This window comes from Taurulus bubalis (assembly GCF_910589615.1).
Source record: "Taurulus bubalis genome assembly, chromosome: 4".
Lineage (NCBI taxonomy): Eukaryota > Metazoa > Chordata > Actinopteri > Perciformes > Cottidae > Taurulus > Taurulus bubalis.
In genome coordinates this window covers 5,017,840-5,045,325 of record NC_136592.1, presented here as the reverse complement: position 1 = coordinate 5,045,325, position 27,486 = coordinate 5,017,840, and the positions used below count along the sequence as shown (strand labels likewise).

At 45.3% G+C, this 27,486-nt stretch overlaps 3 protein-coding genes across 3 annotated transcripts; 1 reads left to right on the top strand and 2 right to left on the bottom strand.

The window, feature by feature from the left end:
* Positions 1 to 2,291: 2,291 nt before the first annotated feature.
* Positions 2,292 to 7,621, top strand: larp6a (La ribonucleoprotein 6, translational regulator a; the record flags this gene model as incomplete). Its single annotated transcript, XM_079217367.1, has 3 exons — positions 2,292 to 3,067; positions 4,633 to 4,831; positions 5,673 to 7,621. The coding sequence occupies 3 exons, from the start codon at positions 2,292 to 2,294 to the stop codon at positions 6,771 to 6,773; spliced, it is 2,076 nt and encodes a 691-aa protein (XP_079073493.1). The 3' UTR covers positions 6,774 to 7,621.
* Positions 7,622 to 10,042: 2,421 nt separating this feature from the next.
* On the bottom strand, positions 10,043 to 14,660 carry tm2d3 (TM2 domain containing 3; the record flags this gene model as incomplete). Its single annotated transcript, XM_079216574.1, has 6 exons — positions 10,043 to 11,247; positions 11,364 to 11,439; positions 12,093 to 12,267; positions 12,992 to 13,152; positions 13,934 to 14,035; positions 14,555 to 14,660. 6 exons carry the CDS (start codon positions 14,658 to 14,660, stop codon positions 11,082 to 11,084), a joined length of 786 nt encoding a protein of 261 aa, XP_079072700.1. The 3' UTR covers positions 10,043 to 11,081.
* Positions 14,661 to 15,528: 868 nt separating this feature from the next.
* tars3 (threonyl-tRNA synthetase 3) lies at positions 15,529 to 26,769 on the bottom strand (the record flags this gene model as incomplete). Its single annotated transcript, XM_079217394.1, has 19 exons — positions 15,529 to 16,009; positions 16,680 to 16,794; positions 16,904 to 16,976; positions 17,223 to 17,327; positions 17,756 to 17,856; positions 17,965 to 18,042; positions 18,808 to 18,945; positions 19,040 to 19,202; positions 19,297 to 19,463; positions 20,786 to 20,884; positions 22,368 to 22,514; positions 22,658 to 22,736; positions 23,081 to 23,145; positions 23,272 to 23,389; positions 24,220 to 24,344; positions 24,439 to 24,562; positions 25,514 to 25,698; positions 25,858 to 25,953; positions 26,449 to 26,769. 19 exons carry the CDS (start codon positions 26,767 to 26,769, stop codon positions 15,861 to 15,863), a joined length of 2,448 nt encoding a protein of 815 aa, XP_079073520.1. The 3' UTR covers positions 15,529 to 15,860.
* Between the last annotated feature and the right edge of the window lie 717 nt (positions 26,770 to 27,486).

The window sequence follows — 27,486 nt, the reverse complement described above, 5'->3', positions numbered from 1 at the left end:
ACCAGATATGTAACAATAGACTCACAGCATAATAAACAGTCAAGTTTATTTGAATACAATGTTCAAAGCCCTACTGGAACCATAAGAAGAAGCAAAAAGAAGAAAAAGACTCCTCTGATAAGTAAAGGGACAAGAGACAGGGAAATAAAGAGGAAGGAAACGTGAAAGCCTCTGGAGGAGAATCCTTCAGAGAGGCAATTCAAAGAGAGATTCTCCTTGGGGAGGGAGGGAGGGTTGGTGACGCAATAGGAGCCAGAAGCGGGAAAAGTTATTATGCAAATTAAAGGGAAAAGGCCCCGAGAGGGATTTCCGAATGTCAGTGAGTTTCCAGCTTATAAGCATTTTTCATTCCTGCCAATATATACATCCTGTCTTTGTGAAGTTCATCTCATTTTTCTCAGTTTTTATCGAGTTGATGGAGTTGATGGAACTCCATGTCGGTCATTTCGGTGGCAGTCGTTTGTGGCGCTGCTGAAATGCATTGCATTGCAGATTCACTTACAGTTGAAATGACCCTGCAGACGGAGCTTCTTCTGAGAATATAATGTACTGTAGTTCCTCAATAAGAAATGTGTGGCCAATCTCTTCCTCAAAACCCCACTCCTTCCTCTTTCTCTCACTCATTGTCTCTCTCTCTCTCCCCCCATGTTGCATTGTACACAAACTGGAGCTTTGTGTGGCATGTGGTGCAGGGAATGAGTCAGACTGCCCACCAGCTGTGAGCCTGGCTTGCCAGTGGGGAGGAATTAAAGATATTTTGTGCAGGGCAGGGAACAGCCAACAACACTGGTGTGGCTGATTTACAAGGCTATTAGGATGGAGGCCAACAACGAGCAAGGAAAACGGACCCGAGGTATGAGACACATTCAGGGCGACCGTAATAACAATAATCACTCTCTCGTCGAAACACACACACACACACACACACACACACACACACACACACACACACACACACACACACAGTCTCGTGCTGCGATGCAGCGGCGATGAAATCAGTGATTCTGGAGGTGAACTCTCGCCACCCACGACCCACTTTTCAAGTCCCTACTTTTAAAGAGTTTACTTTTATTTTAGCGAGGGTTAACGACCCAAGATCAGCAGGACCACATCTAGCATGAACAACACTAAGGTCATGACCTCGGTAGGCACAGCTGTCTCTGGGAATTTGGGTAGTTTTTCTGATTTGAGGGTGAGTTTGCATACCACAATATGATGTTTTGTTTTGGAGTCAGTCTTCAATTGTTCTTCAGTCAGTACTGTTGTCAACAAAATTGTATTTGTTCTACATTTTATACTGTTGTTCGGTCATATTTCCTGGTTTAAATAGTCAAATTATGTATATATATATATATATATATATATATATATATATATATACTAATTATCATAATGATAATGATTATACATAATTATAATCATTATCATCATCCAAAAATATTGACTTCCTCGGAAGCTGTCGTGAGGATGAAATCTGATCTGAAGACATAACAAATCAAGGTTTGAGTTGTTTTCTTATAGTGACTGATGCTTGTGGTCAACTCTAAATATAAGTGCATTACATCATCAGTCGACAAAAACAGTGTTCTATGGCTTTGACATGTTTACGTTCATAAACTTGTTTTGTTCAGAAAGGAGGGAAGGCTATTCCTCATAGTGAGGTTATATATAATATATATATATATATATATATATATATATTTATATATTTATATATTTATATATACTTTTAAAGTTAAAACAAATAAAAAAAAGATAATTATAAGTATTCAGACCATTGTGTTGACTTGGCGGAAAATATGTCCGAACAACAATATGAACCCCGCTCTTTGTGGGTCAACGTCCTCCAGGGAAGAAGACTAATGCCTTTAGTTGTGTTTTTAACTCCTTATTCTGGCCAAGTGTGCACTTCTGGCACCCTAATGTTTGCTGCGCTGTGGTTGTGACTGTCATGAACGCCTACTATTGACCTCTGTGTTCCCTCCCTCCCTTTACAGGTGTAAGGAGAACTTCTGCGCTGCTTGGCTCGTGCGTGCCACACGCCAGACGCGGGAGCCTATTATCCAATTAGCGGCGCCGGAGAAGGGTCGCCCTTGACACGGCTGCTTCCCAATTAGTGAGGAACACGTGCATTTGCTCCCCTACTTAGCTTCGGGCCAACGGGTCATTCGCGTCTTCCCAGCAAAAGACAACACCCTGTGTGTCCAAAACTAACTCAAAATAATAATAAGAAAAAAGACCATACCACCCCTTGTGTATGAAAGCCACAAATCAAAAAGAGAAGGAGGAATATGCACGCCTTGGTGAACGCCTTCATGCGTTGCCTCTCCTTCCTCTTGCCTCCCTCTTGGCTTTGTGTCGGCTTTTGCTTGTGGGCTGGGAATGAGCGCGAGGAGACGCTGCAGCCGCGGCCCAATCCCAGAGCTCGTTTCAAAAGCAGAAAGCCTCTTACATATGAGGAAGTGGCAGCACTAGCAGCGGTAGAAGCCCAAGGAGGCTCCAGCCCGTCGGTCTCGCCAGGTCCTCCAGGCTGCGTCTCGCCGGCTGCTGCGACCCCCGCTGCTCCTCAGGGCCCTTCGTCGGGTCGGATCTGGATCGGGGGCCTCTGGCGAGCCGTGGAGCGCGTCCTCGGAGCCCCCTGGGTCCTCCTCCGCCATCACTGGTGCCCGAAGACGAAGCGTCGAGCGGCTTTACGCGCCCCGTATCCTGCCTGTGCCTTCCCGTCGAGCAAGATTCGAGGCGGCCAGGGAGGCGCTGCCGCCGCCGATACAGCCGCGGACGGGAAGGCAGCGGGCGCAGGTACCGCGACGTGTTCGGGCAACATGAGCGGGTCCGTGGGGAGCCCCGACCCGAACCCGGAGGAGTGCGTCCCGGATGCGTCACCGGAGCGCGGCATCGATGAGGTAATCACCGTGGATCAGCAAACGCAGGAGATGGGGACGGTGACGATCACGGTGGCCATCCAGGCGGCGGAGGACGAGGAGCCCGAGGAGGTGTCCTGCAATATTATTGACTTCCTCGGGGGCAGCTGTAGTGAGGACGAGATCGGAAGACATGACAAATCCAGGTTAGACTTAATTGCTGCTGCTGCTTTTTTATGCATTTGTCTGATGCTTGTGGTAATCGATTAATCTAAATCAATTATATCATCACTTGGTTGACACCAACACTGCTTCCCTAGCATTTTATTTCTGCGTAGGATTTATTGCATGCTTTTAAGATGCCGTATTGGCTCATAACTTTCGTGGGTGAACTGCCAGCACACGAGCAGCGTGGACACAGCTGTTGTTTGGTTTCACTGAAAGAATGCCAAGCGTGGTTGCTTAAAAACAATCCAGACAGGTGTATTGCGGTGACTACAAAAGACAAACTACAGTGTGCGGTAAAGGACAATAGAGGCGTTAACGCGCACCCACCGACACGCTGAAGGTGTGACTGTAAGGGTATTTAACCACCTGTGGGCCGCGGAACCGAGACACCTGAGAGATAAAGGGATGACACGCGTCACTTTAACCTAATTCCCCTGCGTCATGGCCGCGCTATTTTTATCCTCCGGCCAATAAGTCCCCCCACCCTGCTCGGACTGCGTGCACGCGGAGTGAGTCAGTGATGGAAAGGTCAATGGGGGGGAAACGAATTCATGGCTCCGTCCATACAGGCCTCTGTTTGTTCTGCAGGTCACACCTTAAGGTCTCTCTCTGGCACAAAGACCTGCTGTCACACCTGTTTTGTTGCATGCCTTTCCCCCCAACACAATGTATTTTAACATCACTAAACATGTATTGGAGCAGGGAAGTGCATGTTGTCGGTGCCAAAAAAGAAAAAAAATGCAACATTCCTCCAGAGTGCACTACTTCTTGAGTGAACTTCATTCACAGCCTATTGTAAAAAGATAAAATAATATTTCCGCTGTTACCTTTCGTGTATATTTCTTATTCGCATATGAACCCGACCTCTTCTAAAAGCTTAGCTCATGGGTTGTCTTTTTTTTGTGTGTTAAATCTGAGCGGTAGTGCTTGCGCCAGCTGTGCGGTCAGCCTGGGCTGCAAGCTGTTGACTGAGGGTGTGCACTGGAGGAGGCGGCGGTAGTGATGAGTCATCCACAAAATTTCATCAGACCCCTCACTCTTAATCTGCCAGGCTACCTGACTGCTGCTTCACAGCTTCAGCTGGGCATCTGGATGAGATTAAATTGTGCCTTTTTTTTCTTCTTTTCTTAAAAAGCCTCAGCTCCAGTGCAAGTCCCACTTCTTCTTTTTTCTTTTCTTTGTACTTTGTGTAGTTTCTTTTTTTTTTTTTGGCGAGGCCACCATATTGTGTGGGAGGGAGAGCCTGTCACTCTACTGCCCTTCAGATGGAGAGGTCTTGGCAGTTTTTAGGATTGGTGGGGCACTGGTGTCGAGGTCTGGCGCTGAGGCATGGTGAACACACACACACAGCTTGTCCACTGCAGAGGGACACTTCAGGATTAGGGTGTTTTTTTTTTTTTTCCAGCCTTGTACGCCTCTGGCTCATTGTATTAATGAAAGGGAAATCTACAAGCGTTGCGGTGGTGTTTAGACAGCTTAGACTCATTTCAGTGATGTACCAGACGAGCGTCGCCGCTGACCATGATGCATGTCTCACACACAGCGGTGCCGGCACCAGCGGAGGAGAGTTGGAGGAGGAGAGCTGGCAGCCCCCGGATCCAGAGCTCATCCAGAAGCTGGTCGCTCAGATCGAGTACTACCTGTCGGACGAGAACCTGGAGCACGACGCCTTCCTGCTCAAGCACGTCCGACGCAACAAACTGGGCTTCGTCAGCGTCAAGTTGCTCACTTCGTTCAAAAAGGTAACCATGGTTGCGACGCTCTTGGATATAGTGTGGAAACACAATAGGAAATAATTGGAATTCCCTGAGTATGATGATGATAATGAGGACAGAAACACAAACAGCCTCTGCTATTACGGGTTCAATTGGAGCATACACACCTCATGCTATAATGTACACATTGTGCTTTTAATGTTGTATATTATCACGGCACTGATTGTCCACTGGTTATATGAGCACTGAGCAACATGTACAAATCAAGTTTAAAGCAAGGCTGAAAAGAAGTTTAAAAAGAGGAACCTGGGCAGAGCGATTGTCATTTAAACATTTAAATGTGTTTGTATTCCCAGTGACGTACAGGCACGTGGAAACTGAATATCTGTTTCTATTGTCGACATGATTGGCTGCCGGGGTGGCAATGCTTTTCTCACATGGATTCACACCAGCTGGTGCTTCTTTGGGCCCATGCATGCAGATTCATTGGGTAGTTCAATATAAAATAAGATTCTGTTTATGGCACAAGTGATCCAAAGCCCCCACGCACACACTCGTCATTTCTAATACAAACAAGGACTCGCATATGACGCCGCTTGAGACGACTCATTCTAAACCTGAGCAAATTACGCAGCGGTGAATTGAGGACAGGATGTTTGGTAGAGATATCGATTCAGGAAGTGCGACTGAAAGGAAGGCAGTGCGCATCGCTGATGCATCCTGCCGACGGGCCCTATTGTGCAGCCATTTTTCATAAGCGATTGCCGGGGATGAATGGGTGCCCTAATGGTTATGAAAGGGCCCTCTTGGCCCACTTGGCATCTCACCAATGTAACAAGAGCGTTGTCTCTTTCTCTTTTTTCTGCAGGTGAAACACTTGACCCGAGACTGGAGAACAACCGCTTACGCTCTGAGACAATCCGGTATCCTCGAGCTGAACGAGGAGGGGCGCAAGGTGCGGCGCAAATCCGCAGTGCCTGTCTTTGCCAGCGAGTCGTTGCCCAGCCGCATGCTGCTGCTCAGTGATATGCAGAGGTGGCCGGAGCTGGCAGCGCTCGGTAAGGATAATGGGGGCGGCGAGGGAGGAGCGGCTCAGCAGCAGGAGCAGCTGATGAAGCTGTTGCTGAAGGAGTTCGGCGCATACGGCGCCATCGCCTCCGTCCGAGTGCTGAAGCCCGGGAAGGACCTGCCGGCCGACCTGAAGCGGCTGAGCGGCCGCTACACTCAGCTCGGCACCGAGGAGTGTGCCATCGTGGAGTTCGAGGAGGTGGAGGCCGCTGTCAAAGCCAACGAAGCCGTGGGGAGCGAGGACGGCGCCGCCGGCTCGCTGGGGTTGAAGGTGGTCCTGATCGGCACCAAGCCGCCCAAGAAGAAGGTGCCCAAGGAACGGCCGCGGGACGAAGGAGGGATGCGCAAAAGCCGCTCGCTCAACAGCAGAGTGCGAGAGCTCCAGTACCACGGGGACGACTCGGCCTGCAGCTCCTCGGAGACGGAGAGCAACCCAACGTCCCCGAGGCTGGCCAGGAAGTCCCAGTCCTGCAACAAGCTCAGCCCCACCACTGCGGGCCTGAACTTCCAGAACAATCACCTCAGCCCCGGGGTATCCCCGCGCAACAGTCCCTGGTCGAGCCCCCGCGCCAGCCCCTGTCCTCAGCGCAAATCGCCCCACTCCCACAAGTCTCCCTTGGCCAGCGAGGGCCGACTGAGCCCGGAGCCTGGGCGCCGCTGGGCGGACTACTCCTCGGACAGTAGCCTGACCCCGTCGGGGAGCCCGTGGGTTCAGCGGCGCAAGCAGGTGGCGTCGCAGGAGAGCAGCCCGGTGGGAAGCCCGATGATGGGTCGGAAGATCCAGAACGCCGACGGCCTCCCGCTCGGGGTAACGAGGCTGCCCAGGGGTCCCGACGGAACCCGCGGCTTTCACTGCGTCTCCGTCGCCGAGAGGGGAAAGACTGCGGCTACTCAGACTTGATGTGTGGAGCATCCTTACGCATTGCCCAAGAAATAGAAATGATCCATTTGAGCTGTTGTTGGCCGTGGCGCTCAGTCTCCCCCCTCCATTCGAGACTGTAGATATACTTTTGTTCAGTGTTTTCTTTTGTTATATTTTTATACAACGTTTTGAGTTGCCATGTTAACATTAGTGATTTGCTAATGGGAATCTGAGTGAATGTAAAGTGATATTGCTTTAAAATGGACCATGTCACCTCCATTGCCGTCTAAAGTTGATCTACATGGGGCGGGTTGGAGAGGGAATTCCACTTTTCTTGTTTTTGTCATTATTTTAATTGAAAAGTGTCCTCTGTCTTGTGTGTAAAAGCTCACAACGGTGTCTGTGGATGGTGTATAAATGTGTAAGTGGTATTGGCGCATGGACTTGATAGAGATATCGCCATATGCCTTTTCTGTATTTGTCTGTGAGTTACACCCTTTTTTTTTACATGCTATTTAAACTGACGCCATAACTTCACTGCCATAAAAGTTGGACAGCTAAATTTGGACATGTTTTTTTATTTAATTTTTTATTTAGCCTTTTTTAATTTCAGTATTTTCCAGACACTTTGGCACTTAGTTGAGAAGGGTCTCTTCTCGCCCTGTCAATGTGTATTGTGTCCAGCAGGTAGCTGCTTTATTTATTGTTTTAGCTATTATGTTTATTTTTTCTCTGAATCTTGTTACCATCAGTCTGAGCTCACACTGAGGTTTGCGGGATGTTCGGGTCAGGCAGGAAGAAAAGAAAATGCGTTAGGTTCTTGCCTTTACATCTGAGCTGGGGATTTGTACAGTGCAATTCCTATTGTACAAATAAATCACTAAAATTGCAATTGACCAGTTTCTCTTTTATGTTCATTTATGGCACATTTTCTAAGGGGGTCATGGTGGTCTGAAACACCCATGATCCAATCTGATATGTTTTTTTGTGTCACTTGTGTGGACTGTGCTGCTGCCTCTTGGTTCTCAATTGATTTTACCTGGTTAAATAAAGGTCAGATAAAATAACTGTAGCAGAGGCCCCTTTTTATTTATTTTTTATGAATGGATAGAGGCCCATCTGGACATCCCCCTCACCCCCATTTTCATCCACTGTCCACGCTCTGGCACGTTGCAAAGTGAATGGCAATTTTCAAGTCTCGCCACATATTCGTGATTGAGGTTTGGATTCTCAATTGGGGGCGTATGATTGTTTTGGATCCAGTACATTCCTGTCTGGCTTTGGCTTCACGTGTTTGTTTCGTATTTTTTTTGCTGCATTCATGTTTTTAACCTTTTCTTATGAGCCATTTTTTCTGTTTCATCCTCTGGCCTGCTGCTGAGGAGCATCCCCACAGCGTGATGCTGCCACCAGAGCCTTTCATGGGAGGCTTTTCATCCTCATGTGTGCAGTGTTTGTTTGACTTCAGTATGCATGGTGACCATCTTGGTGCAGCGGATCTCCTCGCCTACGGCCCTCTGACGCCCTCCTCATGCAGACATTTTTAGATTAGATTCAAAGTGTCTTTTTAGAGGGATATTTAGCTCATTTTGCAGCATCCTTCCACTTTGCAGGTAGCATTTTTGCAAACTTGTCGGGAATGTTCCTTTTTTCTTCCCTATACAGGTGTTCTTATCGCTTGGTTACATACCTGGTGGTGACCGCCACTCAACTAACTAATGTGGCTTTTTTTTACATTGGCCACACTTGTGATGATGTGGGCGTGAGCAGATTTGTTTTGTGTTGTTCTTAATTTAGATCCCTGTGTCATCAAATGCTACTCTGTGCTGATTAATGTCAAACTAATTCATCACATTGCCCTGATTCAATGGAGTGTTGCAAGACAAAAGTTCAAAGGTGGTGGTGAATTAATGTCCCCAGCAACCGTCCAATCAGCACGCGCTGTGGACTAAATGTGATTGCGTAAGAGACGGATGAATAAACTTTTGTCCTCTTCGCTCGATTAGCGATTCCAAAATCAGGACGTCGTGATTTTCGTCCGCCCTCGGACAGACAATATTTTGTCTGGACCCCACGACGGCTGTTAATGCAATCGGAGCGAACAAAGACTGTTTGGGATAAGTACGGCAAAATTGAACCATTATCCTCATGAGACTGAATAATAATTACCTCAGGATTGTTTCTGATGCTCAGCCAATGGGGACGCCACAAAGAGGCCTAATGACACTGGTCGTTATTTGTAATTGGGCAGCAGCCATTGATGTATGAATGAGAAGTTATTTAGTGCATTTCTTCTTGACTATTTACTCCAGATGAATTGTTTTCTTCCTAGACATAATCAGTAAGATGATCTGATTACAGGTGTTCCTGAACCTTTGTGTTTGATCCTTGTCTTGTAGAAGTTTATTTCACATGCATTCAGCTTCGTCTTACACTCAAGATCATATTCATTATTGGAGTCTTAAATGCATGTACCATACAATAATCTACCAATATTCACACATAAGCAGATGGATAAATCGGAGAAGCGTATATAACCACAGTATGCTGAGGCACATAGTAGCAAGTCAGAACTATTTAGCTTTAAACAGTTTACAAATTGCTTTGACAGACAAAGCAAGACAACACTAAGGTAAAAGGTAAACTGATTTAAAATAAGTACAGGAGGGGAAACTAAAAGCAATCGGTACGAGAAACAACATTAAAATACAGTAAAGCAGTAAAAAGACATTACATAAAAGCGGGGTTTAAGAAGTGATTTAAAGAGGTTGACGCCAGAGAGGAGGGAGTTAGACGTCAAGTCTGGAGAAGATAAAAGCATGAATCACTTTTCTTCACCCCACCGGTTGAGTGATGGTTCTAACTTTTCTTCGATTTGTGGTTTGAAGCTTGAGTCGGAGTCACACGGGGATCGTGCAGGGAGTGATGTCTCCCCCTCAGCTGGGGAGAATATACAGTATGTGTGATTACATCAGTGTGTGGGAGGGCGCTGCGAGTGGGCGGTGATGCATTTGAGGAACGAGCATTAGGGTGGAGTACATTTACGACAGCCAATTGGAAAAGTCGACACAGAAAAAGTTACCAGGAAGGAAATGAGGTCCAACCCCCACACCCAGCATATCATTTTTTTCCTCTTTTTTCAACCTCACATGTAACACGAGCAGAGTTCTACATGGATGCTGAAATCCAACAGCATCGATGCAGAGACTTTTTCAGCGTTTTATTTATCAACGCTTCTCATTCCCACGTTAAACGCTACCGTAAACCTGTTAGTACTGAGAGTGCAACTGGATGAACATGAGTCTTATTTCACAATTTTATTAACATAACTTAAAAAAACCAAAACAAAATTAATTTACAGTGTGAAACAGTTGACCCGACACTGAAAACAAAGACATATTTACATGAAGTGAGAGGATCTCTCGGCCGTTCTCAAAGAATCGTACAGTGTTAGTCCACAGAGTTCTTTTGACATCTCCGACACGGGAAACCACAAGTGACTGCAGTTTTTTAGAGCAACACATTTCAGAGGTTTCAATATGTACAGAGATTATTATCTCTGCGTTTCCCAAAAAAAGAAGATCTGACTGCATGACAGAAATGAGAGTTCTTGCCCCTGCACTTCTTTCTGGTTCTCCAACAGTTCCAATTTGAATGTACAGTAGTAACTCTTATGAGTGTTTGTTTAACTACATATGAACTTCAATAATAAACTTCAATTTGAGCAATAGTGTCATTTATCTACGCCATACAGCGATGTTCTCACAGAAAAAATAAAATAAAAACAAAACAACAAATTTAAAATAACCGTTAAACTCATCCACATAAATAAATATACCTGGACAAATTCATGCTTTCGCTCAAGGCATGTATACTACCCTTTTAAGCTTGTCTAGTTCGTCTGATGTTACCATGGTTACAAATTGGACCCACATCAATGAATTGACCTCGCAATGCGGGTGGAGTGACACATGGCTCCAAGGTGGCAGGATGTCTGCGACAGCGAACCCATCTATCTATACATCAGCATGACTGAGCCGAACCAACCGGGGAGAGAGGGGAGAGAGAGAGAGAGAGAGAGAGAGAGAGAGAGATAACCACCGGCTCCTCGTCCCTGTGCACAGATCCGTGATTGGGATCGATCTGATGGGCTGTGTGGGTAGGTTCGTGGTTGGTGTAATGAGGGACAACACTTCCTGCCAGTTAGCAGATGGGATGAGGACGTGTTGCGCAGCGAGCTTGGGCGGGCGCAGCGTGCCAAGCTCGCTGTATCTCGGATCTTCGATCTATGAGATGTGAAGAGGGAGGAAGCGAGGAAGAGGGCACGTAGCCACGTCTACCGGAGCTTCAGATGTACAGAGAGCCGTCGGCGGGTTCCACATAACCGACTCCTATCAGAAGAACGTCTATCAAAGTCCAAATGCCCAGGCCGCCAAAGCTGAACAGCTTGCCCAGACCCTCTCTCCACTGGCCCAGATAAAACCGGTCGGCCCCGAAACCACCGAGCGTAATGCTGCGGAAAGACACGAGGGGAGAGAGATGCCGTTAGAACGCACACATCACGACACACGTCAATTTATGTTTAATGTTTCGTCTAAGCGGGTCATAAGAACTCTTTGTTATGTTCACCTGAGTGCCAACGACGTCGACCACTTGTATCCACCAGTCCAGTTACAGAATAAACGTTTCTGAAAACGTCTTTTGCCTGCAGAGGAAAAAAACAGAGTTAGTGGAGACGGACGGTGGTCCTGACGTTCAGAACGTTTCCCAAACAAACGCAGGAAGACGACGCGACTGAAAACACATTTTAAAACGCTCGACCCCATTATTGTAGGAAATATTGTGTTCCCAGATCGTGCAATTGCGTACTTGATGAGCTCAAGATCCATAATTACTCAACAGGATTATTTTTAGATCACACTAATTATCACCTAACAGACAGCCGCCTAACCATGCATAGGAAAATCAAAAGGAATCCTTCATCAATTACTCCCCCGTGACACCTTGAATTCGTGAAGAAAACTCATTTTTGAAGTAAATGTATTTAAGAAAAGCAAAACTTTATCAAATCGCACAATTCATCAAGGCGTTTCCCTGTTTTCATTTTTTTTATATCTGCAATCTCCATGGAGGCAGGCAAGAAAAATAACTTTAATTCAAGGTGACTAATTGAAATGCATATTATAATTTTAGGCTAAAAAAACTAAACAAAAACAACAACATTGTTATTGTTTTTCACATTTTAACTGGGCGAAAACAATCTGTTAAAGTCTCCCTTCTCCAAACAGCAAACGTCTGGCAGTCGCCCTGCTGAAGGTAAAGCAACCAGCAGGCGCTACAGCGGCGCCTTCGTCCTACCTAAACAATGCACATGGTCCAACACGTCGCAGGTGGCGTTGTAGCGCTTGCGTGGACAAGACACCGTCATGCAGTTGGTGGAGTTGGAGCAGCGGTACTGGGACGGGTCCAGCTGCCAGCAGAACTGACAGCTGATGGAGAGAGAGAAGTTGGTTTGCTGCTGTCCCGACTCCCCCTTAAAATAAACAATAAAAACACACATATTCCCAGATTTAAGCACAACAGCTGTTTCTTAAAATCACCAATTATCTCACACCACACTATTTGTCAAGAGTGATGTCACGATGTGAGACTGATGTCAGAGGAAATATCACAGTTTCGTGATTATATAGCTACTGAAATACAACAAGTTAGTTTTCATAGTGTGTAACCTATGGCTACTTAAAACTCATTTAGACTTGCCGTCACTTTTTGACAACAAAGTTTGCAAATTTCACAACAACTCCGTGGTCGTTTTGGAGATGTACTAAATGCTCCCACAACGCCGGCCTGTTTCTTTTGGAGGAAATGAGGCGGGAATATCGCACTTATTCTCAACGCTTTCAGGTGACTGGCACCACTCTCGCTCTCTCACACAAACAACGTGACTCGCGAGATTAAAGCAATGCAGGACACCACAGACATACCCGTGATGCTTGTGCAACCTGGGTTATGTCTGTGGTGACCACAGACTGTGGTCCCTATGTGTCACATGGACTTTCCTCAAGCAGAATTTAGATCACTTCCAGTTTCATAGCCGACACAAATGCTACAAGCACAACTGGACTTCTCGTGCCATGTTTCATTTCCCTCTGTATCAGTGACCTAAACAAGGTGTAGACCTCTGATTGTCAATCTTCTTGTCTTGTTTTTTTAAGCACAGCATAGATCCATCACAAGATAAATAAACTGCCACTCACTACGCAGTGAACTCCTTTTTTGGTTTTACAGGTGAAGGAAGCTGGTTTCATGTAGGTGCAGTTGTGTTGGTAATTGCAGTGCATGCAATAAGCTGGCAGGCGACTACACGAACCCCCACTAGGACACGTGGAAGTGTCGCTCTCTTCATCTGCAGGAGACTCTGAAAAACGGAAAACATTGAGTCACAGCAGTTTTTTTTCCTCTTTCCTCCATTTCTAGCAAGAATAAATCAACGTAATGTAAAAAAAGCTTTGGCTCAAGTTAATGTCACGACTTTACGTCTGGGATCATTAAAGGGTGTGGCAGTGCACTTGTAAGTGTGTGTCACACACACACACACACACACACACACACACACACACACACACACACACACACACAGAGAGAACAAAGCCTCCTGATTGCTCCATTAGGCTGCCTGCTGGCATGTTCTCACTCAGTTGAAAAGGGATTAACTCTTCCAAGTCTAGACTACATGAGAGCAATATTCCCTCGGATATAAGGTAAGAAAGAAAATGAACATTTAATAAATTGAAAGCCTAAAATATGAACATGTATTTGAAAGTCGACCAATTCTTTCAGAATAAGCTGTTGCTTCTCTGGTCTTGTTTGTACGTTATAACACAGACAGATTAAATTTAAGAAAGATAATTATGTTATCACATTGACAGAGGTGACATAGCCAGAGAATACCGAGATGCACAGATTTGCAGTGTATAATTAATTAATATTATGGAGCACCCCCACCCTCTAGGAAGTGCTTGTATGCATTAAAATCTGTGAAATGTCAACACGTGACTTCAGATACCTACTACTCTCAAATGTACTGTATTTCTTTGTAAATATGTGCTCAAAAAAGCAATCCCTTCGTGTGTTCATTGCTGAAAAATAACCTTTACAGTCAGTATGATTAATGCAGGAGTAACATCCGATGTGTTTACCTGAGGCTGCAGCAGGGACCACTGGGCTGGTGATGACGGGTCCATGCTGGGCGTCTCTGGAGTAGGGCGGCACCTGGCCAGCGTGAGGGGAGCTCAGGTACCCTGATTAGCAACCAGACAGGAGAGAAGACACAAGTTCGACTCCCGCATCTGCCATCTGAAACGCAACGTTTTGCTACGATAGCCTTCGTGTGGGAAATGTTAGGAAATAATCATTTACTGCCTCGGTGTGTCACGAGTCAGACACGCCAATAACGCGGAGATTAGAAGTCTAGTAAATGTGTTGGAAATCAAAAATACAGTATTAGCTGGATTTTCACATCTAAAGTCAAGCTAGTTGACGTGCTTCTTGCACATTAGCCGGGGCAGTCAATTGCTAGCTCTCTTTAATTGTGCATTAACTAATACACAATAAACTAAAGAATATGTTGCATCAGCCACACAAATGTTCAATTAACGCGACTCGTTGCATCCTGTGTTTGCTAGCTAGCTAGCTAGGTCCACTAGCGTTAGCTCGCTGGCTAACGTTAACCAGCTAACGCTAACTCGGTGGGAGGAAGCTAACGTTCGTACGGTTACGACACAAATGTAAGCCAGCTGTGGACCCCCGGTAAACCCTACCGTTAACGCCTTGGAAGACCAGGTCCATGAACAGAACGAAAATAACTCCGTAGGTTTTGAAGCACCGACCCCGGTCGGGTCTCCATTTCTGACAGATGGTGGCCATTGTTGCAGCGGAGCTAACAGAGGCTGCATTCAGGGTTATGTAGGAATTGCGAGCGTCAGCGTTCCTCTGCCAGTTTGACACCAATTGCTCATACAGTAATTACGTTTGTTACACTCAGCTATTCATATTGCCTCGATGCAAAGTGGGATTTTGAAGTGTTCTTATATACAGTTTATGGGATTAAGTGTAGACCGTCCAGCAAAAAATAAACACCAACCTCAATATCTTTTATATCTTGATAATAACTGTTGTTGTGAGTCAAATTTAAAATCTCCCCCCACTCATTATCCCTCAGCTACAATCACAGTTGGTGGCATCAGAGTTCATGATACAAAATATGTTAATAAAGTATGCCTTGTTTCAAAGTTGTGTGAAAAGACTGCCCGAAAAGATTTATGGAAAAAGAGCTTTGCCATCTTTCCCACGACAGTGAACGCAGCGCAACTTGCAACAGAAGCAGGACTTCCTTCCATCCACAAAATCCGCTGCGGATCATTATTAAACTACTAACCTTTTATTAAAGTGTCTTTTCCCCGCAGAGATGTCACATTTAATTTGGGGTTCGTAAGGTCTGGTTTCTCTAGACGACACTAAACTACTGTGCTCTCAAAGCACCAACGTGGGAACACATGCTCCCTATTTGATCTCGCCATGATGCTGTGGAAGCAAAATCATTGCCACCATTAAGGTTTGTATTGCCATTGTTGACAACCTCAGCAACTAATGGCTAAAACATTATATAAATATATATATATACACACACACATATATATATATATACACATATATATTTATATTAAAATAAAAACACCCGTTCAGTTTCACGTGATTTCTTGGACATGAGTAAACCAATGAAGCTCGGTTGCGTGTCTCGATGCTTTTTATTTCTGAGGTTCACCACAGAGACGGACCTTTGTGGGAAAAAAAAACAACAGTCTGTGCCAAATTCAGTTCACCTTCATCATGATCACAATGTTTCCTTAACATTTATTAAGTAACTTCCCTTCAAACTTAATTTAATACCCACATCACATACACAAACTTGTCTTTAAAAAAACGTCACACATGATCATTCTCAGCTCATCCGTTTCTCTGTCTGTGATTTCCGTTCTCCACTTCCACTGTACTGGCTCTTTCATGCCGCCATCGCTCGTCCCGCTCTGTGGGGGTTGAGTCGGGGCCCGTCCTCTTCTGTGCCGATCAGAACTCCTCCTCTGCGTTGGGACAGCGGCACTGTTTGAGCAGGGTGAGGCGAGCCAGCACCTCGGCCGCAGACAGCTCTCCGTGGACTTTGTTGTCCCGCGTGCGCACGTTGACGCCGCCCGTGGTCCTCTCCTTCTCCCCGACCACTGCGGAGACACGGGAAGACACCGACAGCTCAGTCCCCACTACGGGCCAACTGGTGATGGGACACGGGGGTCCATCTGCTTTACAGCCAGCCAATTAAGAGTCTTTCATTTTGACTCATTGTTATTCTAACAGTGAGATTACACATTTCATTTAGCTGACGCTTTTATCCAAAGCGACTTGCAATAAGTGCAATTACACCATGAGTACAAACTCAGAACAACAAGTACAATTTCAATAAATTTAAACTACAAAGTGCTAATCAGTGAGCGCCATCTAAGTGCTACTAAAGTGCTACATGTGTTTTTAGTTTGCGACGGAAAATGATTGTACTGACAACTCCACAGTGAAGAAGGACCATAGCAGTTTTAGCTAATTTCATCTTAATTTCTTTTAAATTAAAAAATGAACTTTTTCATTAAATCTGCTTTTAGTTTTCAGTCTTGGAAAATGTGTAAAATAGACTAACGCATGCAAATTGATCGAGTACCAAGTTTTCACTGAAGCCGTTTTACTTCACCAGACCTTTGGTGCGTCATGGTCCTTTTACTTTTACGGCCCACCATACAGTATGTGCTTCCTTTCTCTACAGAAACTAAAAATACAAATATGCTCTTGACTCCGTGTTCTGCCAGTGCTCCCAGATGTACCTCGACCAGCAAATGTTCTCACCAAGAATGAAGTTATATTGGGCCAACTGAGCGTTACGGATTTTCTTGTTGAGAAGACAGCTGGAGTCGAGGTCAGCGTCTGCCATGAAACCAGCTTCTGTGAACTGCTTACACACCTGCAAAGAAAGAAAGAAATAAAAACTTTATGGTTCAGCATTATTATAGAGCATCAGTGTCTGCACTCATGTGGCTGCACTTGGATGTGGCGGAAGGCGGAAGACGTACCCTCTTAGCGTAATCGTCACAGGACGGGTTGACGGGCACCAACATCACCTGGCGGGGAGAGAGCCAGAGAGGCCTGTTGGGGAGACCGGACAGACTTTTAATGAAACCATCTTACACAGCGATATCCTGATATTCTATTAAGAGCTTTACTGCCTACATTTCCCCCCAAAAAAATAAAAGGAATTGCTGGGGGGAAATAGTTATGATCTGGGGACGCTGAAAAGAATGGGGACAAGCTGAAAGTTTTTCTTTTTTGTTGTTCAAATCAAATACGATTTCTTTTGCTCTCGAATGTAAGCGCAACCAGAGAGCACGTCACCATTTCCCTGCGTAGTTCTCCGTGAGAATGGCGATCATCCTCTCCACGGAGCCCAAGATGGCGCGGTGGATGATGACCGGTCGGACTTTGTCGTCCCCGTCCTTCCTGTAAGACATTGCATCAGAGGGAGAGCATGACGGGTTGTGCGCAAACCAGATGTATTCTCGGCCTTTCATGTTTATTGCGATATCACAAATGATTCAAATCAATTCTGATTTGCATCCAGCTCCCGAGTCTGACTGTCTGCAACTTCAGTATCAATATCTATATTTATCCATCCTTACACTGATCTATCCCTGTTTGTAATCCTGGGCTGATTGGACTAATGCACAAACTCTTACATATCTGTTGCATTGGTTTCCTATGCTGGCTTTGCAAACGCAGGTTAAAATTCATATGCAACTCTTCCCCTGTTAACTCCGCGGAACACGGCGTGCGCCAGTCGAGACGTCTGACTCAGGAGGGGATTACCACATAAACCTTTGATGCAGCAGAGCTCAGCAGTGTGTCAACGTTTTCATTCTCTGACTCACCCCACAAAGGTCAGGTCGAAGCGGACGGGCAGCTGGAAGTCCAGCTGAATAGTCGCGCACTGGTGGTAGCGCCCGATTGCATCTTTGATCTTGATGTCGATCTGCGACGGCACAGAAATAAACGCAGGACTTAAAAAGACCCCACGGACCTTTCAATAAATGATAATAATGATTCTGCGTTCGGCAGGAGAAATCTCAAATGTTCTGACCTTGGGTCCGTAAAAAGCCCCGTCTCCGGGGTTGAGTTTCCATGGCTCCCCGAACTCGTTCAGGCTGTTCTCCAGTTGCTGTGAAACACGATGCATAGTTAACGGCGAGTTCGGTCTGCGCCGCCGAACGCAGTTCTACATTTGCATTACAAGCGATGCACTTGGTCAAATCGCGACTGTGCAATGTCTTTCAATGAAAACACGGCGCCTTCATAAACTAGAGAGGCTCTTCACAGTGACTCACAGATGTGATACTACTACTACTACTACCGCTGCCTCGTTCTTTTGTCCTCCCGCTAAGTGCCCACTCAGTTATGCAGTCGTTTTGATCACTCCGAGATAAGAGCACCGCCAACAGCTCTTTCAACAATTCTGAGTTCAGGGGCTGATTGAGAGGGAGAAACAGGCCTACAATGAAAACAGTTTCTTAAAAAGATAGATATTTATTCTCTAATTATTGAAAAAAAATGGTTGAAATGTTGTGTATTCACAATCCAGCACTTCACTGCCAGATATTACCGAATGTATTCATGACGGGATTTGAGCTGCCAAAACATTTTGCAGGCATTTTTCGACATTTAGGCTCCTGCTAAGGGAGCTATTTGTTAATAGTCATTAGAAGCTCAAATTGATTGACCCAAAAAAGGCAAAGAAATAGGTTTTCATGATTTCGTCCAATTATAAAAAGATTCCCATTCCCCTGGATTGACGGCAAATAAGAGAACAACCAGAGCAGTGTCTTGTACGTGGAAGACAAAGTCACATCTTCCGGTGAGTATTTACCAGACTTCATCACTACGATGCGGGATGCAGGTTTTTTTTTTTTATCTAATTTTTTTGTACCTTCTCCGCCTGGTTCCACACAGCGATGTCGCCCAGATACTTCTCCGGACGAGTGGAGAGGTGAAGCTGGAAGGAGAACCCAAACACATCGTAGACGCAGCGGAGGAAGTCCAGGCAGCCCTTCATCTCTGACTCGATCTGTAGAAGAAGAAAAAATGAAGGAGGACTCAGAATTTTGGAAAGTGTTTTTTTCCTATGTTCAAAGAGCTAAAAGAACTACTGATGTGGTCACCTGGTCCATCGTGCAGAAAATGTGGGCGTCATCCTGCTGGAAACGCCGCACTCTGGTCAACCCGGTCAGCGTCCCCGACAGCTCGTTTCTGTGCAGGACCCCGAAATCTGCCAGCCTCAAGGGAAGCTCCCTCCACGAGCGAGGCCTGTGGCCGAACATCAGACTGCCGAGGGCGACCGAAACCACAGGAGAGGCGCATTACATACCGTTTGAATTTACAACACTTTGGGGACAGAAAATGAGCAATGCGAGCCTACCAGTGTCCGGGGCAGTTCATGGGCTTTAGCGCGAAGACGTCGTCTTCCACGGGGAAGGAGAAGATGTTCTCGCTGTAGTGCTGCCAGTGGCCGGACGTCTCCCACAGCTTGCTGTTGTAGATGTTGGGGGAGGCCACTTCCTGAAAGCCTCTCCTCCAGTACTGGTCCTAGAAAACACAAAACCACGTCAACGAGCTAAAAGAAATGAACAAATACCACGCATGCTAATGCAATTTAGCATAAGAGAGATACCCAAGTTGAACGTCATGTGCCAAGTCAAATGTTCCCAAAAGCAGTTTGGCAGTATGTCGGGTTTTTTTTTTTTTACACCGCGATAACAGACTGAAGCGACGCGATAATGATCTTGCAACGCTTCTGTGCAATGTATGCGAGGCGTCCTTGGCTCGGTCCGCTGTGTGTGTGTGTGTGTGTGTGTGTGTGTGTGTGTGTGTGAAAATCTTCCAAGATGTCAACAGTTCATGTGCAGTCACACCAAGACTTCAGACAAGTCTGCTCTTAACAGCGAGGACTTCTGCCCACTCGAGGTGTCGTTCAACCTAATTAACTAAAATATGGAAAGCTATTTCAAATTCACCGTCCCGTGAGGCGAATCGAGAAATTGACTTTGAGAGGACGGCTTGTGCTGCCACAATTATTTTGGACTTTTTTTTTGGTTCAGACACTCCTGACTTCAGCTCTGTGGGAAGCTCAGGTGTGAATTGAGACGAGACTGAACCGAGTTTGAACCGACTGACAGGAACTCAAATATCGTTCCGCTCCGCCGCCGGCTCCTTGGTGATTGCATGTTTTGCCAGAGTTAAGGGGATTCGTGGCCTGCATGTCAATAAGCTGGCAATCAACAATCTACAGTGCACTGGAAAATGGAGAGTAGCCGTGGCTCGTGCACATGAGAGTGGATGGAAGTTTTATTTTTTCTTTTCAGCATCTCTGCTGCATTTTTTAACGCTCATACAGTTTGTTGGCTTTTGCTTTCAAACATGTTGGTTTTCAGTGATCTTGACAGAACGCGATTATATTACATTATAGATAATAATAATAATAATAATAATAATAATAACTAGCTTTTCTCCGGCACCCAAATCAGATTGGTATTTTCGCCGAGTCAGATAGGTGTGGACATTTTTTAATATGTATGTTTAGCCCAAGCACCTTTTTTCCCCATGCAATGACGACAAATAATAAGAATAAACGGAATAAGAATAAAAAAAAAAAAAAAATATGACCAAAACGGCCTCTCAAGCATCCACAGAAGGGAAAAACAAAATAGCCCAAAATAGCAGACGCTTATCAAAGTCTTCACCTCAAAGTCTTCATCCACATCTCTAGAGGTGCACTTGCTGATTTTGGCATTAGTAATGACATGATAATAAATGCGAATGTTGTGCCGATTCTAGGTTAGAGTGAAGATTTACATTATTTAAAAACCACAGACTCTCAGAAGAAGAATGAAGCGAGGCCCCGCTCCTACCCTGATGAACTCGGTGAGCGTGTTGTAGATGTGGGCTCCGCGTGGCAAGAAGAAGCAGCTGCCGGGGCTGAGGTCGTGGAAGAAGAACAGCTCCTGGTCCTGCCAAGCAGATAATAGACTTTTTTTTAATAATGACTTCACATATCTCACAGGTACAACCAGCAAGAGGCACAGCAGGGAGTTCTCCAATCATCAGACGCCGGACCGCCTGGCAGCGCCCGAGAAAGAGAAAGAAAAAAGTTCAGTGGACCTGAGAGTGGAGGAAAAAACAGAGATGTGTTTGGTGTGTCCTGGTGGCTGCACCTTATTCATTTCCCACAAAAACTATTGTACATTAGCACAGGCCCTGTGATTTATGTACCTTCCTTGCGATGGTAAACTGTATTAGTTTTTAAAAACAGCATTGACACAGGCCCTCCCCGCCCCGTCTGTCTGTCCCTTGGAGCTCCAGAGAGGGACTAATCACATCAGCCCTTCACAGCACAAAGCCAACAGAGTAAATACTATCATTATGATGCCGCTTCGTTCAATTCACTTTGATTCCGAGGAAAAACAAAAAATTAGGCTTTTGTGACGAAAATGTCCCATTTAAAAAAAATATAAAAAAACACCCTCCATTACAGACTTGAAAATGCAGATTTGAAAAAGCAAGAAACCGGTCTCGTAAACGTGGTCTTGATCTTCGAACTGACTTCAGGGGTACGGAGGAACCGTCTTCTGGCAGATTGAGTGCAACACCTGGTACTTCTGGCGTACTGCGTGTTGGGACTCACATCTTTATTTCCCCATACTAAAGAGCCCTGGAACGCACTGGTTCTGCTTCAAACTAACCTGACCAGGACCGGGCTGGTCTGGAGCGAGAGGGTTTCCAGTAATCTGACACATGGCTCACATAACATGGCTCATGCGATCACTATATATGTAATTAACTGCTATTACTATTGGGTAATACAGCTGGATGTTCAAAACGCAGTGGCTTCATGATGTACTATTCAAATGATAGAGAGTGGCCTTGGGATCATGCCACAGAGCACCATCTTTAAAAACAACATGTCACTTTCGTCACCTCCCGTTTGACCGGCTTCAACGAGGAGGAGGAGGAGGAGGAGGAGGAGGAGGAGGAGGGGTGCAATATGGAGCCGTGTTGCTAGCGACGCAGACCGAGGTGCTGCCGTCTGCGTCTCCCATGCCGAGGAAGCAGCTGGGCGCTGCCGTGACTCACAGCGGTCCGGTAGAGAAGACACGCAGCGCCCTCGGCTGGTACGAAGCAGCGAGGACGACTTAAAACAAACACATTTAAATCGCTGAGTGATGTTGTAAAGAATGATTTAACGTTTCCTAAACCTCTGCATGACGTTGGGTTTTGTTTGTGTGTTGTTTTGCCTGGAAACTGTGATCCAGGGTTCCTTTCCAGGGTTTCGCCACATCAAATACAAAAACCCACAAACGGAGAGGCTCTCCCTCAAAAAAGGAGATGAGTCAGCCGTCATGTTATGTACAATTACCAATCAGAAATCCACTGTGCCGGGTTTCAGTCTCCGGTTTCGGGGGCCAGCTGGGTTTGGCTCAAACGTTGACTCACTTTGCCGATCTTGCGGTGGTCTCTGTTCTTGGCCTCCTCCTGAAAACGCTCCCACTCCTTCAGCATCTTGGAGTCGGGGAAGGAGATCCCATAGATCCTCTGTAGAGTCTCCATGTCGGAGCGGCCCTCCCAGTAGGTGGAGGAGTTCTGATGGCGGAGGAAGAGAGGAGGCATGTTTACAAGACTATGGAGGAGCTGGGGAATCCACTCTGGGAGCTAAAACTACTCTAAATAGTGATACAAATTAGATCATGTTTCATCATTATGTGAGAACAGGACTTTGCACATACCTTGTAGATCTTCATGGCCTTGATCTTGCCGGTGTGCCTGACATGGGGGCCTCTGCACAGGTCGATCAAGGGCCCGCATCTAACCAGGATTCATACAATTACACAACTGTTAACTTCAAGGACCCAAATAGAACTCCAGCGTCCTGGAGAAATAATACATTTAAAAAAAGATTACATTCATATTTAATTAGATAAGAGAGAGATAAAATAGGATAATCATTTATTTGTCCCGCAGTGGGGAAATTGCAGGATTACAGCAGCAGTGCACACAAGAGACACATGGTAATAAAAACAGTAATAAGAACACAGTAGCAATATTAAATATACAGACGGAATAAAAAAAGTACTTAAATGTATTATGTATTGCACCAGATGAACGTAATTAAAGGTTATAGTTATAATTCTTCTTTCTCAGCAGCGTACCTGTAGACTGTCGTGGTCGGGGTGTTGACTTTCTCATTCAGAATACGGCACTTGAACTTGTTGTACTGAAAAGATGCAAACATCTCGAGTTAGTCCGGAGACTTTGGAATTTCTAAACAATAACTACACGACTGTAGAGAAAGGAAAAAACATCTCCTTTTTCTTCTTTGTTGGTCAAGCAGCACGCTCACCTTGAACATCTTCAACAGGGTCTCCTTGCTGACTTCCAGCCTCTCAAAGGGCTGTTTCTCCTTCACCACGGCCTTACACAGAGTCTCCAGGTCCCCGAACTCGGTGCTGGACACCGCCCTGGAACCGACACGCAGGTTGAGCGAATACAAGCGGTCACAGTCGATGCTGCTCCCGTGTTTCTGCAACGCAACGCCGTTCGACGCGATGGACCCAGTGCTTCCAGCTTATTGCGTTTAACCTTTTGAGCCCCGAGTTACCAAAGAGTTTTAGTCAAAAAACAGTGTCGTTCGTTTCAAAAATGGAAAAGTTTATGCCTTTATGCCTAACAATGCTCGGATTGGTGCATGCTGGGTATTACTCTTTGCATAAATTTCTGCTTAAGACGTGTGACGCGTTCTATGAAACCTCCCCCGATCACGGAAGCCTGCAGAGTTGTAAAAGTCAAGAGTAGGGGAAAAAAAAAAGAATCCGGCCGCATTTGGATCTTACAGGTGCTAATATAGTACACACAAGGATCTACCATACGTTGTTAGACCCCTACACACTCGTAGGGTTACGAAGAAGTGCCTGTTATTGAAATCTGACTTTGTAAAGTGCACTTATTAACGATCTAGTGAAAAGTTACAGCCGCCGACCGGAAATGCCGGCGAGGTTACGGGGTTTATGTAATTACATAAACTTAAAGGTAAGTTTAATTTTTTCTTTTCGCCTAAAACTCTTCCCACACGGCTTTTCTGTATTTCAGCAATTTAAATTAAGTTAATCAACGTTGTGGTTCCGCAGATCCTTTAGGAAACGTCACTTGATTTATTTCATAATTTCCTTGTCCGATAATGGGCGCCGCGGGACTCAACAGAGAACAATCGGTGATAGAAGCAGCGAGGTTCATGATTAAGATTGGACGCATTCGGAAGGCATAGCATGTTTCGTCTGAAATGCTTGCTCACTTCTGTCCGTCCAGGAACATGTCGTAGTAGAAGCCGTTCTCAATGGGGGGTCCGTAACACAAACAGCCGCCATAATGGTTCTCCATGGCCTCGCCCAGGATGTGCGCACTGGAGTGCCAGTACACCTACAGGACACAAGATGAAGACGTCAAATTAAAGCAAGTGGGGTTGCATCATCATCCATACATTTTGAAACCTAAAGAGAAACAATGTCCTCACAGCCTGAGCATCCTCGTCGTCAAAGCGCAAAATCTGGAGGGAGCAGTCCCGCTCCAGGGGTCTGTCCAGATCCCAGAGCTCCCCGTTCACCCGGGAGATCACCGCGTTGTCGGCCAGGCCCTGACTGGCAGATCAGAGGGTTACAGCCTCAGACATGTTGAGGTGTGTGTGTGTGTGTGTGTGTGTGTAAAATAACATAAAATAAGATAGTCCTGTATTAGTCCCCAGTGGGGAAATTACAGGATTACAGCAGCATTGCTCACAGTAAATAAAAGATCAAAATCAAGTAATATAAATAAACAGTAAAACAGGAAACAGTAATAAAAAAGCAGTAAGAAGAATATTAAATATACAGACTGAATACTAAATAAAATAAAAGTATATAAAAAGTACTTAAACGTATTGCACGTATTAGATATTGCACCAGGTGAATGAATTAAAGTGTTCAGAAGTGTTCAAGTGTTCAAGTGCTAGTGGTCTACTGGGAGCCCAGCGTATTGTGCAGTGTGTGTGTGCGCGTGTGCGTGTGTGTGTGTGTGTGCGTGTGCGTGTGTGTGTGTGTATCAGGGTTCATACACATGTTGACCAATGGATTTCCAGGACTTTTCCATGAGCAAACATTTAGTGAAATCTGGGTGTAAACAGTAAAAAGTGAGTAAATGTAGTATTTAAACTAACAATGAGAACACAAAGCATACAGTAAACCTTAAATGACTCAAATGAATGAGACAATAGTTTGATTAAAAGAATAAACATTTATATAGATGCCTGTATGTATGCCTGCTTATATTTTGAACGTCTTTCTTTTAAAAGCATATTCATTATTTCAAACTCAGCGTACATGAACGTCATGAACACATGAATATAACACATTTCCATGACTTTTCAAAAACTTTTGGGATTACATTTTTCCAAGGACTTTTCCAGGCCTGGAAATAACCATTTTAAAATTCCATGACTTTTCCAGGTTTTCCATGACCTTAAGCACCCTGGTGTGTGTGTGTGTGTGTGTGTGTGTGTGTGTGTGTGTGTGTGTGTGTGTGTGTGTGTGTGTGTGTGTGTCAGCACCACCCACCTGATGTCACAAGCCAGCTGGTACGGCGTGGTGACCCACGCCTTGCCCGCCACCCTGCGTCCGTCCGGCATCTCCACGGCGACGGGCTTGCTGGCCGCGGCTCTCTCCGCCAGCAGCGCGTCGCTCTCCCGCTTCAGCTGCTCGTAGAGGCCGAGGCGCTCCGCCACGTATCCGGGCAGCGGCCTCTGACAGAAATAACGGGGCGCGAAAACCAAAGTGAAAAATCAGCAGGACGTGTTTGTTGTGTTACGAATGAGCTACAACCGTATTCCCTTGTGTAATAATGACAATAAATGAATCCTTGAAAAGATTCTTTGGTTTTTGCTTGTGGACTTAAATAGTACCTCTTTCCGTACGGCTCTGTTTCCTTGTCCCTTCTCCTGCTTTTTCTCCTTCTTGTTCTTGTCCCCTGGTTTGGTTTCCGGGTTTGCCGCCTGCACCTGTCCACAAAACAGAGAGCAGATTCTCATTAGTCTCATTAGCAGCCTGTTTATAATAATAATAATAATAATAATAATACACTTTATTTATATAGCACCTTTAAAAACAAAGTTTACAAAGTGCTCTACAGAGAAGCAAAGAATAGACATAACTCAAATACCGGTAAAGAAAAAGGACCATCAAGGCAATGAATACAACAAAACCAGAGTAGAAAACAAACAAACAAATAAAATATACAAACAAAACCAGTCAGTTAAACATGTTCAGTATCAAAAGACGCACGCACACACACACACACACACACACACACACACACACACACACACACACACACACACACACACACACACACACACACACACACACACACACACACCCCTCTATTCCTGGACACGGGGTGCTGGTGTCACCTGTCTTCTCTGGACCGAGGCCCAGTAGGAGACTCCCTCCTCCATCACATTACACGTGCAGACTGTCGTCGCAGTCTTTATTACCTTTTTATCAGCTCTGTTCGCCTGCTTCTCTCCGCCGGTGTGGTTGTTGCTCTTCTCCGGAGCTTTCCCACACTTCCCCGGTGGTTTCTCCTCCTGCAGCTGCAGCTCCGCCTGCAGAGCTCTCCGGAGGTGCAGCAGCCGGTACCGGAGCTTCTCGTTGTCCGTCCGCAGGCTCTCCAGCGCCGGGGAGACCCCCGCAGCGACGCCGCCGACGGCCTCCACGCCCCGGATCAAGCCGTCACGCAGGGTGGAGATTTCCCCGCAGAGGAGACGAATGTGCTCCTCCTGGGCGGTCAAGCGTGCGGCCAGGCGCTCCGCCATCTTTAAATGTCAAGACACAATGACAGTTCACTTCCGGCCAGGGTTTATTTAAAAAAATAAAACCGCTAACGAAGCCGGTGTTGCTCCCACAGATATATATATATATATATATATATATATATATATATATATATATATATATATATATATATATATATATATATATATATATATGTATATATATAAAAAAAATATATATATATATATATAATATATATGTATATAGATATATATTATATATGTATGTATATATTATATATATGTATATATATTATATATATGTATATATACAGTATATATACATATATATATATATATATAATATATGTATTGCTTGTGAATATGAGTTTAAAAATCAGACTAAAGCAAATGACAAGAAGAGAAATATAGCTGATGTTAGCTGCCTAAAGTGATGAATTATTACTACACTATTAAGCACCTAATCTTTTACATTTGCAGTCTGCTTTTGGGGACTCTTGTGTTTTTTTTAAATTGTAGATACATCTTTCAAATCTGCTGAACAGTGGTAGATATTGTGCAGTAACGAAGTGCCGACGCTAGGGGGCAGTAACGCGTTTTCTAATACATAATGTAACGTCAGCTGACCACATAGTCCAGCAGCTCACCGGACCTGTCAGCAATGTGAACACCCACTTTACATTATTGTGATGTGGAGCTGTTCGCCGACAGGTACGTATCATCCATTTGCTTATCTGT